Source organism: Elephantulus edwardii, unplaced genomic scaffold, assembly GCF_000299155.1.
Source record: "Elephantulus edwardii isolate Elephantulus edwardi_28Jun2011 unplaced genomic scaffold, EleEdw1.0 scaffold00352, whole genome shotgun sequence".
In the NCBI taxonomy this organism is placed as follows: Eukaryota; Metazoa; Chordata; class Mammalia; order Macroscelidea; family Macroscelididae; genus Elephantulus; species Elephantulus edwardii.
The window spans coordinates 1,428,184-1,444,217 of record NW_006400102.1 but is presented as its reverse complement, the minus strand read 5'-3'; the positions used below and the strand labels follow the sequence as shown (position 1 = coordinate 1,444,217).

Below are 16,034 nucleotides of genomic sequence, written 5' to 3'. Positions count from 1 at the left end.
TGAGGAACATCGAGGAAATGGAGACTTTAGAAGAGGTAGCCCACTAAGGGGGTGTGGGATGAATGGATATTCTATGATTAACCAACACAGGACATTGTGGAGAGGTGGACACTGACCTTGCTACAATACTAAAAGACAGTGGCTTGAGCAAGACTGAAGGTGCTGTTCCTGGGCCCATACTTGAAGACCATTGGCCTGAAGTGAGTGATGACACATATATGGCAGATGTGAGCCATTGGTGGTTTGGGTGAAAGAAACAGGGAGTTTGCTGCATTATTCCAGAACTCTAAATTAAAATAGCTCAGCTCTGAAGGAGAATTAAGACTTGGATGTGCAGATCCTGGGATCTCAGCCCAGAGCTGGCTCCTGAGAGATGATACCAGTACCAAGTGACACCCAAATCTTGGTTTGGAGAAGGCACCCAAAGCAATGTCCATGGCCTCCTGACCAAGAAGGGGCCCTGCAGCAGGCCTGCTCCTCTTCACTGGAGGGCTTCCTGGATGGAACCACATAGTCTCTTACACAGCTTAGACATAGGCCTGCAGGAATTAGAGTAGCGCTTGTGGCCCTAGCCTAGTGGGTAGAGGGTACAGAGCCAGTCAAAGAGAGTAGAAATTTTATTGTTGCTTCATGCTTAGTAAATAGCTGGGCTTAGGGCACCGCCCCATGGCTGCTGGTGAAGGGCGGTCAAGCCCAGGGAGGTGAGCAGAGGCTTTTCCCCGGCCAGCCGGGCTCCCATGCTCGGAAGCAAGTGGAAGGCACTGCATGAATGTCACGATATGGAGAGGCTCCAGTCAGACATAGGCAGCAGGCAACATTGGTGGAGAAGGTGCAGTACCTTCCTTTCTCTAGAATGTCCTGAGGCAGAGGGGCTGGCAATAAAGGATAGCTTATTCTGGGCCAACTTTGCCTCTTGGCATAACTCATGGCACCTTGTTAGCTGCACTGTGAGATGGGAACACAGCTCCTGGGGGCAGTAGGTAACTAGTTGCAGCCTCTGGGCCTGCTGAAGCTCAGCATGCAGGTCCAGCTAAGGCAATCAGGCAAAGCTCATTCTGGAGGTGCCCCATGTCCCTGCCATAGGAATTCTGGAGGCACCACTGAAGGCAGATGCTGCAAAGATAGGCAGCTTCTCACGTGGGCTAGACTACAGGCTGCAGTCACAGTCACCTGCAGAGGAGAAGAGAGGCATTAGTGCACGTGGTCAGACTCCAGGGTGCAAAAGCCAAGAGCAGCCCCCGTGGTGTTTGATGGCTAACGCTGGCTAGACTTGGGATGAGATAGGCCTGCCTGGCCTCAAATTGCCAGTACATCTAGGCGGGTACTCTGAGCATCAGCCCAACTCTGTAAACAGGACTACTTTGGTCTTCTTCGGCCACCAGGACTAGGACTCTGAGGCAGGGTAGCAAGCAAGCCTGTGGCATGGCATTTTCTGTATCAGGAATACACTGTCAGCAGAGCTACCACTCCGACATCACTAGTCACCTCTGGGAGTCCCATGGTCCTGGCTGGGTCCCCTCAGAACAGCAAGAACTAGAGCTGAACAGACACTGCTCTGGGCCTGGGATTCAACTTCTGTGCTGCCCCTCGACTCTGGCCACAGAAGGCTCTTCTCCCTGTTGGACATGGGCCAATGGGGCAGTGCAGCCTCAGGACTGCAGAGGAGCATAACATAGGCAAGCAACACATGTACTGAATATGAGCAAGGAAGCAGTTTTGCAGGATGTAACAGGCTTAGCCACAAATGAGGGTCAGTTGCTGAAACTGAACTGAACACTACATGGGGCCTTAAGATTCCCAGGTTCCTAGGTAGCTTCAGCTTCACACTAGGGGCTCTGGACCCAAGGGCTCTCTCCCTGCTTTGTTGACATGGAAAAGGCCATGGGCAGGCACCTAGAGAACACAGGGCCATCATCTGGGACAGTAAGCTACAGTTCAACCTTGTGTTGGAGGAAGGCAAGCTTCCTTTGCCCCAGCTCATGGATCACTCCTGGACTTCATTCTTATGCAGTGATACTGTTGCGTCTCAGGGCTTAAGCAGTCTCAGCCCTTCCCCAGAAGCCCCCATTCACATCTGGACTGCTGTCTGCTGTGCAGGGGGACCTATCAGCAGTATGCTGTCATGGCATAGGGGGCCCACTGTCCTACAGAAACTACCTCCCAAGTCCTGGGTCACCTCGAGGCAGCCAGGGCCCTTCAGTGCTGTGTGACCCACAGCCTCAACACCCAGTCATCTCTTCAGGCAGATAAGTAGGTGTCTTGAACTCCTCACAGCCCAACTTTCCTTCCTACTTCCACAAGCTATGGGCATCATTAGCCCAGCTAGTGGCCCTCAGCTTCCTATTGCCTGCCTGAGGAAGGTGCTGACCAAGCATCTCCAGGGAAATCAGTTTATTTTTGTGTGTACTCTCCTGACTTCAAGTGACTCCAAACCATTTCTGCTCACCTACTGAGGATTGGGTCAGTGAGCCCAAAGACAGACCCAGCTCTAAGCGAGCCCCAGATGGACAGGTGTAGCTATCCATCAAGTGTCCTCAGGCCCTGGCCAGGAAGGGAGCAACGTGAGTGGGGAGGTCATCAGTCTGAGAGACACCTGCTGCTCCGGGGCTCTATCTATGGACAGCAGGCAGAGTTTAGGCCATTCTGGCTGGGCAGATCTCACAGTCTTCCCCACTTACCTGAGCCCTACTGCTGGGGCGCTGTGTCAGTCATGGGCTTCTGGACACCGAAGGCTGTGATAAAGATGTTGACCACCACAATGATGAACACCAGGCCTGTGGCCAGGTTGTTGAGGAAGTCCAGCTTGGCATGCTTGGCTGGGTTGTTGAGGTCGTACTTGACTGTAGGGCAAGATGGGAGAGTGGACAAGGCTGTCCTTTCAGAAGTCTTGCCTAGAAGCACCTTTCCTACCATGGCCTGGGCATTCATGGCCAAGCTGTACTTCACAGGGATCATGGGGTTCTCGGTGTCATTTTCATGGTAAGTTTTGTTCCATGGAGAAAACGGCACACTTTCATAAACTACTAAGTGGTGGCCTCCAGGCATATTGCCTCTAACCCACACAGCCATGCAAGCAAGCTGTCTGGAGCTCTATTTTCCCCTCAGTAAATGGGAGCTCTGGAGGGTAGCAGATCAGAATCCTGAGCTGCAAGTGCTGCCTCACCCAGGTTCTGCTCAGCTCGTGATGATAAGGCTGGACTCTGGTGTCAATGGGATGATGCAGAGATGGCTCTGCTACATGTTTGGAAAGTGAATGGCAAATAGTACATTCTGTCTATTAAACAGGTTCCTAGGGCAGTAATATTAGGTCAGGACAGATCTTGCTGTAGTGGTCACTGCTGGGACTTGGGTGACTTTCTAGCCTCTAGAACCTCCACTACCATCTGTGAATGGTAGAAAGCCCACACAGGTAAGGACTTCCTTTTCCCGTTCATTGCTTTTCTTCTCTTAGACTAGCCCCTGAGGATGTGTACACAGCAGGTAAATCTCCTTTACCTCTTCTTTTGGTTTTAAGACAAGAATTCCGGAGTTTCACATACCATAGTGAAGAAAGGGGCATACTACTCTAAGGTTTCTCTGAGTTTTGGAGTTAAAGAACAGTTGTCCATCTCCACCTCCCACTCACACTGATCTGAATTTGAGGTGACAGTATTTAGTTACTCAGTGTTAGAAGGAATAATATATTGGCGACTATAGCCTGAAATTTTGGTCTTCTCTCATAAATGGCCAGCTACCAGGAACAGGAAGCTGTGTTGGGGCAATGCACTGGGCCAAGAAGGCACTCCTGATATATAACTTTGATGCTCCAACCACCACCGGCAGGTGTGTACCAGTAACTCTCCTGAGCACCAAGTAGTCCCTGGATTTTGTGGATCTGCTCTCTGTATGGAGATTAATCCATGGCAGGGAACAGGAGACCCAACACTGAAAGCCCAAGCTGTGGACAAGTAAGTACTCCAGGATCCCAGGGACTTACCTCAGTAAGCTGTCCAGTAAGCTGTGGGCTCCGTATGGGCCCACGGTGCTTCTCTGGAGTCCAAGGTGGAAAAAGACAAAGTGCTGAAAGATGTGTGGACATGGCTTCTCTTTAATGCATGAATCACAATGTGGTTCACAGAAACCCCACAACTGTTTTAAAGAATTACACTGGCAGGAATTCTGCATCTTGTTAGGTGCCATCGAATTAAGTATGAATCACAGCAACCCTATGAACAACAGACCTGAACCCTGCCCTATGTTGTGTCATCCTCACAATCTTTGACATAGGTAAGCCAATTGCTGCATCAATGTATCAATCTACCTTATTGAGGGCAGAGGTATATATTCCCTTAGTCTTTTACATGCAGGAAATAAACACAGAAAAAGACTCAGTTGTAAATTCCATTTCCTTAGTGATAAGGAGTTGTAGAGTCATCTCAAAGGCACACAGTTCAAATCCACCACCAGCAGGAGAAAAATGGGCAGTCTCCTCCTGTGTGATTTACAGTCTCTGAAAACCCACTGGAGGATCAGCAATGATGTGATTTTAATCAATGGTACACAACAACATGGAAAAAGAAATGTCCTCCTTTTAGAAAAGAAAACATAGTAAGGCTACGCCCTCAGAAAAAGGAACACAAACTGAGCTAGCCTGAGCTCTGCCCTGCTAGGGAACTGAGTGTGGGCACAGGAGGCAGTAACTTGTACACACATTTCAGGTGTCTTCAAACAAGAGTAGCTATGTCTAAGGACTTGACCTAAGCCTAACTTAGAGGACAGGAACCTGGACTCAAAGCTGCTGTCATTGTGGGCTGTGTCTTGGGAGGCTTCAAGGGATATGTGATGCATGGAGAGATGTTCAAATACTGTAGCAGAAGGGTAGACACCACTTGCATTCTCAAAAAAAACCAAAAAACAAAACGCAGCACCAGTACCTCTTCTCTCTCATAACCTTGGTACATCTCAATGGAGGCACTCTGTTGCTTTGTCTTAAATGTGGACTAGCTTGTGATGACTGTAGGTGACACTATGTGATATCTGAAGTCAAGCCATAGAAGGTGATACACTTCTATTGGTTCTCTTTGATGTACTCGAGGAAGTGAGCCACCATTAAGAAATGACATGTTTATGTTATAAATGTATGTATGGATACATGCAATATACATACATTGGACCACAACTAAATCCATTGCTGTGGAGTTAATTCTGAGCAACTCTTCATTGGGCTTTTAAGACTGTAAATCTTCATTAGTGGAGACTGCCCATCTTTTTCCCAGGGAGCAGCTGGTGTATTTTAACCCTGACCTTCTGGCTAAGACCCCAGCACGTAACAAACATATTATGTTATCAGAGAACCTTAAAACCCCAAGAGTTGGACAAACTGAAATATAAGGTTTTGGAAATAACTATTTCAAAAAAAAGGAGCGAATATTGCTCCAGTTCAGTGAATAAAGATGAAAAACTAAAATTAAAAAATAAGAGATTGTTGTTGTTGTTGTTATGCGCCATCGAGTCGCTTGCGACTCATAGTGACCCTAAGTACAACAGCCCTAAACTCTGCTCTGACTTGTGCCAATCGCACCATCTCTGACACAATCATCCCAATTACCCCAGTCACTGAACCAATCCACCTCATAGAGGGCCTTGCCCTCCTGTGCTTCCACCCTACCGAGCATGATGTCCCTCTCCAAGGACCGGTCCCTCCTCACAACATGTCCAAAGTATGTTAGACAGAGCCTCAGAATCCTTGCCTCCAAGGAGTCACCTGATTTGACCCTTTCCAGGATGAATCTGTTTGTTTTCCTTGCAGTCATGGTACCCTCAATACTCTTCTCCAGCACCACAGCTCAAAGGCATCAATTCTCCTTCTATCCTTCTTAGTCATTGTCCAACTCTGATGCATAACAAGTGACTGCAAAAACCATGGCCTATATCAGACGCACCTCAGACTCCAGAGAGACACCGTTGCTCTTCAGTACTCTGGAGAGGTCCCTAACAGCAGACTTTCCCATCGCAATACGTCTTTTAATTTCCTGGCTACTGGTGTCGAGAGTGTTGGCTGTGGAGCCAAGCAAACTAAAGCTGTGAACAATCTCAATCTCTTCACCATCCATCCTGATGCTGTCAATTGGCCCAGTGGTGAGAATCTGTCTTCTTGACATTGAGCCTCAATCCATATTAGAGGCTGCAGTCCTTGACCCTCTGCAGCAAGTGCTCAGGTCCTCCTCGGTTTCAGCAAGCAGGGTTGTGTCATCTGCATATCACAGATTGTTGATAGATCTTCCATCAATCTGGACACCACATTCCTCCTCATAGAGCCCAGCCTCCCGGAAAATCTGTTCCGCATACAAGTTGAAAAGGTATGGAGACAGGACACATCGCTGGCATAGGCCCTTCCCAATTTTGAACCATGCAGTGTTTCTTGCTCTGTTCTGACGTCTGCCTCTTGGTTCAAGTATAGGTTTCTCATTAGCATGATCAAGTGTTCTGGGATTCCCATTCTTCTCAGAGTCAGCCACAGTTTGTTATGATCCACACAGTCAAACAGAGATTGTTGCTGTTTGTTGTTGTTATGTGCCATCAAGTCGTTTGCGACTCATAGTGACCCTATATACAAGAGCCCTAAACATCGTTCTATCCTGTGCCAACCTCGCTGTCTCAAACACATTCATTCCCATCACTCCACTCAGAGAATCGATCCATCTCATCGAGGGTCTTCCTCTCCTGTGCCGTCCCTCCACCCTCCCAAACATGATGTCCCTCTCCAAGGACCAGTCCCTCCTTGCAACATGCCCAAAGTATGTCAGATGAAGCTTCAGAATCCTTGACTCCAGGGAACATTCCAGCTTCACCCTCTCCAGGACAAACCTGTTTGTTTTCCTAGCAGTCCATGGTATAGTCAACATTCTTCTCCAGCACCACAACTCAAAGGCATCAATTCTCTTTCTATCATCCCTATTCACTGTCCAACTCTCCAATGCATAGCACGTAATTGCAAAGACTATAGCCTGGATCAGGTGCACCTTAGTCTCCAGCCTGACGTCTGTCGCACTTCAGTACTCTTGAGAGGTCCCTCACAGCTGACTTTCCCAATGCAATTCGTCTCCTGATTTCCTGGCTGCTGTTACCAAGAGTGTTGACTGTGGAGCCAAGTAAACTAAAACTGTTAACTATCTCAATGTCTTCACCATCCAAACTGATGCTTCCAATTGGCCCAGTGGTGAGAATCTTTGTTTTCTTGATATTGAGCTTCAATCCATATTGAAAACTGCAGTCCTTGACCAGCAAGTGCTTCAGGTCCTCCCCAGTTTCAGTGAGCAGGGTCGTGTCATCTGCATAACGCAGGTTGTTGATGATTCCTCCACCAATCCTGATGCCACATTCCTCCTCGTACAGCCCAGTGTCTCGGATGATCTGTTCTGCATACAGATTGAAAAGATATGGAGACAAAATACATCCCTGATGGACCCCTTTCTTGATTTGGAACCATCCAGTGTCTCCCTGCTCTGTTCTGACGACTGCCTCTTGGTCCAAGTATAGGTTTCGCATTAGCACGATCAAATGTTCTGGGATTCCCATTCTTCTCAGAGTCAGCCATAGAGATTAGGATTATTAAAAAATGTTGCTGCCTCCCCTGAGTCAAGTAGAAATAAAACATGTCCATAGCAACAGGCAAAAAGCACAGCTACTCTAATGGCTTTTGCTTCTGGTTGACACAGTCATTTGTATTTTGAAACATAAGTTTTCAGAGGACACGTATTTTTTTTTAAAACATCTTTTCTATTTTGCTTAGTGCTTGGTGTCTGGTACTGTTGTTGTGTACCATCAAGTTGCAACCGGCAGACTGACCATCTGGAGGGTTTTCAGAGGCAGTAACTGCATGGGAGGAGATTGTCCATTCTACATATAGTACGTATACCCTGTTAAGTGACTAGAAGTTGAGAATATACTTTGTAAAATATATGTTTCCCCCCCCCCCAAGTCTATCTTTGGTTAACAATCATGAAGTCAACATTTAGGGGCATATGGTTTTTTTAAAAAAATCAACCGCTGTCTCTGTCAAGTTGGAACAGACTCACAGCTGACCTTCCAGCAGGTTTTCAATGGCTGTAAATTGCACAGGAGGAAATTGTCCATCTTTCTTCTCCCTTGGAGCTGAGGGCAAACCTAAATCACCTACCTCTGAGTTACCATTAGGCCACCAGAAAGGTACAAGGTCCCTGAAAAGGGCATGCAGCATTGGTGTGATATGTCATGTTGTAAGGAAGTCCAGGCTGCATAAAGCATGAGCTATGGGGTTATCTCTTCTATTTGAGTTTCCTCAGTGGGGATGTAGACATTGCTAATATGTCAGCCCTCCCTGCCACACTTCATCCAAACTCCTCATCAACCCAACCATAAGCATGAGTAAACAGTTGTTTTATGCAGCTAGGTGTGGGCAGATATCCCTGGGAGCAGTAACTATAGCAGGAGTCACAACCCTGTAGAGAAATGGCTGGGTGCCCCACCTTGCTTGGATTCAAATTCCAGCTCCACCACTAACTGACTTAGCTTCCAAAATAGGGATGGACTGTGGTGCTGGTTGAGGTACCATGGTTAGCAGACAGCAAGGGCTCAGGTGATCCTGTCTGCTTGCTTGGAGGGGATATGCAGTGGACCCGCTTTATCTCCATCACTGCTTAACTCTGTGACCTTCCTTGAGCAAGTTCCTTTTCTTCAAGTATAAATGTACACAAGGATTCTGAGGCTCCGTCTAACATACTTTGGACATGTTGTGAGGAGAAGGACATCATGCTTGAGAGGGTGGAGGGATGGCGCAGGAGGGGAAGGCCCTCTATGAGGTGGATTGATTCAGTGACTGGGATAATCGGGATGGGAGTGTCGGAGACAGTGCGATTGGCACAGGACAGAGCAGAATTTAGGGCTGTTGTACATAGGGTCGCTATGAGTCGCAAGCAACTCGATGGCACATAACAACAACATAAATGAAGATGACAGATGTCCATGTGCTTGGGGTACTTGATGGAGAACTGTGACTGCTGAGTCTGGGACTGTGCTGAGTCTGCTGTTTATTTCTCAGTCTTACCTCCCCACTTGACTTGAGCTCAAACGGGACAAGATGAACAGGATGGCCAGCACGCAAAAGGTGCTCAAGAAATGACCAAGTGAGACAAGACTTTGACACAGAAGGCTAAGCAGGGCAGCTTGTTCTCTCAGGCAGACGATGCAATTCCCACGAAGAAGAGGTGGAGTCTGAGGCAGTGGCAGCTGTCTAGGCTATAATGCTGGCTTTCTCCCCTCTGCCCACAAGCTGCAGGCAGAAGCTCTCTCCACTAGGCTCTGCAAAGGTATCATTCAGATGATGGCTCCCTTGGGATCCTCTAGTCTGTCCCTGCTCTAAGAGCATGCTTGAGGCCCTACCACCCTGGCTTGTACCAGGCCATTATGGATCTTTCTGACCAACAAGGCAGTGAAGCCTAAGGAGAAAGGATCTACATCTAGCTCCATCCTGCACACAGCATAACTGAGCACAAGAGCTGTCAAAGAGCAGACTCCCACAGACCTCCTGCCTCAGGGCCTTTGTATGTACTGCTCCTCTGCCTGGGGTGCTCTATATCATACACATGGCCACCTCCATCCTGAGCACAAAACTTGCCAGTTAAACCAATGAGTGTAAAAAATACACATATAAAGATGAAAACAGATGTTGAGAATGTAGATGAACACATGAATACGCTTTCTTTGGACCCTAAGATTCCCTTGTCAGGGCCAGGATTAGAGACTAGAACTCTCATGGTGCAGATGAGACATGGGGTAGGGTTGAAGACATCACTTCCTGGGCCAGACTTTGTTCAACTCAGGGAAGTCACAGCCCCCAGCACCATGTACACTAACAGAGCCTGCATCCTGCCTGATGAAGTCTTACATCTCAGATGTAAGAAGATAGCACTAGGTAAAGCTAGCCTCTTGGAACAATGTCTCTCATGTAGGGCTTCTGTGAGAGTTAAATAGCACACAGTAGGTGTTCATGAACTACTCAGTGTAGTTACGGTATTTTCTTATGTGTCTTCATCTCAGATGGATGGAAAGGGGAAGACTTGGGAAGGGTGGGGAGGCTGGACAGCTAGAGGAGCAAGCAGTCACAAGCGTCTCCCTACCGTTTGGCCCTCTGGCCAGGTAGGCAAGTACTTACCAAGAAAGATGAGCAGCACACCCACACCAATCTGGAGAACTAGGGAGATGGAGATGAGAACGACAAGAGGTACAAAGAAGGCGAAGCTGGGGCCCTGCTCAATGACGGCCTTGAGCTGGGAGGCATTGGCCATCAGTAAGGCAATGTCTAACATGCTCTCAGCTGCACTCTTCTTGTTGGCATAGTGATTCACATTGATGGGCCGAGTCCTCCAGCTCCAGTGTGGTGGCTGTAGAATAAGGCATGATCAGTCAAGGCCAGTTGAGTTGGGACAGGTGGAACTAGCTTCAACCCTAGCTTCCCCACCACAGGTGACATGGGGATGAGGAGAACCTTCTAAGTCCACTTCTTCCCTTCAAAATGAGCTCAGGACTAAGGAAGCAACCTGGTGAGTGAAATGGAGTGCTGCAGGTAATGGCCCTGTTAAGTGCCTAGCACACCGCTATAGTAAGAAGCCATGGAAGAACGTGATTTACTCTGGAGGACACTTTCTAAGGATGGAATCATGCAAGTATTAGTCTTACTGGCTTTGGAAATATGTCTCACCCTCTCCCTTTGCATGGGCAGGGCCATGTGGACAGCTGGCCCAAAGCTGGAGGCCCTCAGCACAACCTGGTTCTTCTGCAGAGGGAGCATGTAGGTGGGGCAAGCCAGGTTCCTGATCCTGCTAACCTGCTCAGTAAAAAAGAGAACCTTCCATCTTCTGCCTGAATGCTCCCAGGTCCTCTATGCTGTAGCAAAATCTATGCATAAGAACAACCACTTTGATGCGTGGGCCTGAGAAGATGCTCAGCGCCCACCTGGCACACAATGGCACTCAATTATTGCCCTGATGCAGGTGAGCTCAGCTTCTTTCTGAATTTCTACATGAAGAGAATAGAAAAGTATGACCTCTCCCTGATTCCTGAGTACCACCTGACATCAGGTCTATGCCTCCTCTGGCACCATTTGTCCCAATACTGGCCAGCACATCCCCCGCTCTTGGCCTTTTGTGAGAGACACAGACTTCTCAGGCTGACTGTTTGCTGACAGCAGCCCTCTTCAGTCTTTGCTTGATCTGCCCCTCCTCATCTATCCAGGACAAATCTGCTGCCTCCAGGTCTCAACGTTATACCACTGTCCGCAGCACTCCTGGGCCACTACATGTACGTTGCCATCTTTGGCTGTTGGGAGCATCAGTTACTAGAGACTTGCCCTCCTAGGCTGCCCAATAAGATCCTGCTTCTAGACTCATGAAAGATGCATAGCTTCTGAGTGGGAGCTCTGGGGTGCAGTTACCTGGGCCCAGCCAGAATGGGATAGGCTGAAAAAGAAACAGGGAACGCACATGAGCTCGGGACACAAACAGTATTCACCAACCTGGAACAGAACTTAATCACCATGACTCTACTTCCAGCTAAACAATAGGCTGGCCTGTAAGGAGAACAGTAATAAGTAATACCAGGGAGAAACAAATGTCTTAGAACAATCAGTCATGCAAGATAAAAGGACTGCATATGGCCAAGGATAAAGATCAGAGAACAAGAAATTATAAGAAAAGATGGAAATGGGAAACAGGGAGAAAATGAGAAGAGTGCTATTACTAATACCCAGGAAATGTCATTTAGTGAAAAAGAAAAGAAAAAGGTGGAGACCCTACCAAAAATCCCTAGCTTTGAGAGAATGAAGAGTGGAGACCATGTGCATATATATGCAAGTGCATATACATACAAAAATGCAAGCCCACACATGTATACACATTCATATGCTGTGCCCATTTTTCGACTGGATTATTTACCTTTATCTTGTTGTGGTGCTCAAGTATTTTCTAAATTCTAGATATAAGTCCCTTATCTGACATATCATTACCAAATACTTTTTCCCAGTCTGTGGCTTCCCTTTTTACCCTGCTGGAGAAGTTTTTGGATGTGCATAGGGTTTGATTCTTAGAAGGTCCAAGCTTTTCTTTAATTAAGTTTACAGTCCTTGGTTTTAGTCCTAGGTCCATGATTCACCTAGAGTTGGTTTTTGTGTAGGGAGTGAGGTGTGGATCTTGCTTGAGTCTTCTGCAGATATTTTTCCAATTTTGCCAGCACCATTTGTTAAAAAGGCTGTCATTTCCCCACTTAACTGATTTCATCTCCTTGTCAAAAATCAGTTGGCCATAGGTAGACGGGCTGATCTCCGGGTTCTCAATTCTATTCCATTGATCTATGTGTCTGTCATTGTACCAGTACCATGCTATCTTAACCACCATGGCAGTGTAGTAGGATTTGAAATCAGGGAGTGAGATACCTCCTACCTTTTTTCTATTTTTAAGGAGTGCTTTGCTTATCTGGGGCTTCTTTCCATTCCAAATGAAACTGGAGATTGCCTTTCCATCTTGTTGAAGAATGGAATTGCTATTTGTATTGGGATTTCATTGAATGTGTAAATTGTCTTTTGTAGTATTGCCATTTTCACAATACTGAGTCTTCCTACCCATGAGCAAGGGCTATTCTTCCACTTCTCCAGGTCTCTTTTTGTTTCTTGTAGTAATGTTTTGTAATTTTCTTTGAATAGATCCTTTGTGCTTCCGGTTAAATTTATTCCCAATTATTTAATCTTGTGATTAGCTATTGTGAAGGGTATTGTTTTTCTTAGCTCCAGCTGGTTTTTGTATGTTGATCTTGTATCCTGATACTTTGCTGAACTGGTACACTGTGTCCAATAGTTTTCTTGCTGAGTCTTTAGGGGTTTCTAGGTATACTATCATATCATCTACGTAGAGAGATAATTTTACCTCCTCTTTGCCAATTTGGATACCTCTTATTTCCTTCTCTTGTCTTATTGCTATCACTAAGACTTCCAATACAATACTGAATAAGAGAGATGAGAGTGGGTGTTCCTTTACCCTCTTTCCATAGAGAACAATGTTGGCTCTTGGGCTTACATAAATACTTTTTACCATGTTGAAGAAATTCCCCTCTAATCCTATTTTGTTGAGTGTTTTAAACAGGAAAGGGTGTTGGAGTTTGTCAAAGATGGCTCCCCTTCTTATTTTCACTAATAGAAGACCTAGATAGGTGTAGCAGCATCCACAGACACCAGTGGGTGACACCATTGCCCCCACAGTGCTATCATGGTGGGATGGGCTGGTCTCAGAGGCAAAGGCTTATCCAGAGTCATGGATACGGCCATGCCCTGACCACCATTTGTTGTAGGGTGCCACTGAGTAGCTATTATGGTTATTAACTATAATAGCTATTAATCATAGCAATTCTCATCACCAGCCATGATAGATTATTTAGTAATGAAATCCTTTAAATTTTTTTGTTGAAACAATTTGTTTTCAGTAACAAAAGACATTTAGAGTGAAATGGGGGGGGCAGGGAAAGAGGTAGCATAGGTTTAATACAATTAACTGGGACATAAGGTCATGCCCACTTTTTTATATTTGTGTAGTTGTACAAGGCCCCATCAAATGTGAACACTCATTAAGAGGCAAAACAACTTCCCTGTAAACTTCAGAGTTACAGACTGTTAGGTGCACCATATATATTTTACAGGTCACAAAAGGGTTAAAGTAGACACTTTTGGGGGAGTGTCTGCAGCAAAGCAAGTTGTGTGATCTTGCTCTTCTGGGCAGAAGAATCGAGGGGGAAAAATTACTTTGAGTACATTACAGATAAATTTTCAGTGAAAACAAGGGAGATGCAGTAATAATTTTCACACAGTGTTAAGAAAAAAGACCAACAATCTCGGGCTTGTATTTTCAGCTGATATTATGAGGTTATATAAAAATGGGTGTCATGTTTGGACAGGGGTGCAATTTTAGTGCTTGCCATAGAAAGGCCTCTGGGGGTGTGAGACACCCTGAAGCTCCTGGCTCCTGGTCGTCCTTGTTTGACTTTGATTTCCTCAGCGCTAACATGAGGATGGACATTCCCAAGTAATGGATGGCTGGCAGGAAGACTTAGTGAGAGGGCATGTGGAGGCGCTGGCACAGCAGCTATGCCCTGGGAAAGGCTGCACACGAGAGAAAGTGAAGGCAGACAGCAGGGCACAGAGGGAAGCACCCAAGAGTCTCAGGGGCCTCTTTCTGAGCATCACCCGTCACCACCGCATTGGCCCAGGATGGTCTCTGCTCAAAACTGTACCCTCCAGAAAACACCAGCTTCTGCCTACAGTCCAGAAAATGCCACAGGCCACCCTCCACCTCACCCAGAGGAGCTGGAAAATGAAAGGCTGTCCAGTTAATAAGTCACAAAGCGCTGGAAGTAAGATGAGTTGGGTGAGCGGTGGCGTCTCCGAGGCCAAAGCTGAGGGCCCAATCCCATGAATGCCTGCCCCGAGGGGCGGTGCCGGTGTTGGATATCAGAACCCCTCCGCCCTCCCCAGTCACCAGGGTAGCCCTAGCAACCTGGCCTTGGGGCTTGTGAGTGTACCCCAGCAGTCGTGGGTGGGGGCAGTGTCCTCCACCGCCTGATGTCTCCAGGGTAGGTTAGTCGAATAGGTAGGCACACATCAAAATCTGTGGTCACCAAACGGTGACATAACTGTGTGCAGCTGGAGACTGCGACTCCTCTCCACCCACGGAGCGCCGCCAAGGTTTAAAGTTAGGAGAATAAAGAAGAGTGAAGGAGCGGCGGCAGCAGCAAGGCAGGTCAGCCTAGCGAAGTCACGCTTGTGCCAGTCCACGGCAGGCTGCCATCGGCTGAGCGCCCGCCCCACCCGCCACATGCCCAGAACCCCGTTCCCGGAGCCAAGGCCCCATCCCGACAGCGAAAGGAAGGCCGAGGAGAGGATCTCGGTTCCCGATCCACATCGCTGGGGCCCGCGGTGGGGGCATCCCAGGTGCGGGCGAATGGCCCAAGGGCATCCCAGGAGCGCTGTGTCCAGGCCACACTTCTTGCCCGGGGATGTCTGGGGGCAGTGCGCCCAGGCCGCAGAGCGGGGAGGAGGCGGCAGGTCGCGGGGTGAGAGGGGTCCAGGGGCGCTGTGCCTAGGTCGCGCAGAGAAGCAGCGGGCTTACCGAGGCGTCCGGAGAGCCAGCAGAGCCTGGGGAGACGGGGCGCAGGGCGCCGTTGAGCTCGTACTCTTCAGTTCCCGAGTCCATGTCGCCGCCACCGCTAACGGCCTCCTTTGGTCCCGCCGGTCCCGCCCCGCCCACAGGCCCGCCCAGCGGAGGGGAGGCACCAGGGCGGCACCCGGCTGGGGGCGCGAGCAGGGGGGCGACGGGCGGGGCGGGGATAGAGTGGGGGGTGAGTGGGGAGTGGGAGCTGGCGGAGTTAGTGGGCGGGGGCGGCGGAGCCTTGTGATGTCAGGTGTGGGACTGAGGGCCGCAGATCCCGGAACAACGCGGCCCTTCCTGAAGCCTCGGTGTCCTTCTGGGTATGGACGCCTCCAGGGCTCTTGGGGGCCTGAGGGAACGCTGGCACCGGGCCGGCGCACAATGGGCCTCCTGGCGACCGGCCTAGCGGCCCAGGCTCTTTGCCCTCTTCGAGCTTCCGTCCTGGATGGTTTTGTGTTTTTTTAAATTTAGATTTATTATTAATTTCAGTAAAAATTTATAGAGACTTAGGATTTCCATTCATTCATTGTTGCACTTTTCTCCTCTCCCAACCCTACCCCCTTACTAAGTACACTACCCTCCTGGAAAAGTGAAAGACAAATTCTTTCATTGTTTTACAAACCCTCCCCCAGGTCCACTATACCATGTAGCCTTCGCTCTAGACTCCTGTCATGACAAAAATACCTAATCATATATCCCTTTTAAACAATTTTCTCCCTCATCTGTTTCAATGCAGTATACATTATTGAACCCACCTTTCTCAGTCTCCCCGACCCCAAGGTCAGTCCTGTTTTACAACAGTGGCACCATGCAGTATTTGTCCTTTTGTGA

General features: G+C 48.1%; 1 protein-coding gene across 1 annotated transcript; it reads right to left on the bottom strand.

Annotated features, from left to right (window-relative positions):
- Nucleotides 1-2,685: 2,685 nt before the first annotated feature.
- NINJ1 (ninjurin 1) lies at nt 2,686-15,248 on the bottom strand. Its single transcript, XM_006901942.1, has 3 exons — nt 15,165-15,248; nt 10,172-10,400; nt 2,686-2,840 (listed from the first exon to the last, which is right to left on the bottom strand). Exons 1-3 carry the CDS (start codon nt 15,246-15,248, stop codon nt 2,686-2,688), a joined length of 468 nt encoding a protein of 155 aa, XP_006902004.1.
- Nucleotides 15,249-16,034: the final 786 nt, after the last annotated feature.

Excerpts from the sequence above, each read along its gene's own strand:
- NINJ1 (XM_006901942.1), bottom strand. The coding sequence starts at position 15,248 with ATGGACTCGGGAACTGAAGAGTACGAGCTCAACGGCGCCCTGCGCCCC. Across the intron at positions 10,401-15,164 it reads CTGGCTCTCCGGACGCCTCG|CCACCACACTGGAGCTGGAG; the intron begins GTAAGCCCGCTG and ends CTTATTCTACAG. Across the intron at positions 2,841-10,171 it reads TGTGCTGCTCATCTTTCTTG|TCAAGTACGACCTCAACAAC; the intron begins GTAAGTACTTGC and ends CTTGCCCTACAG.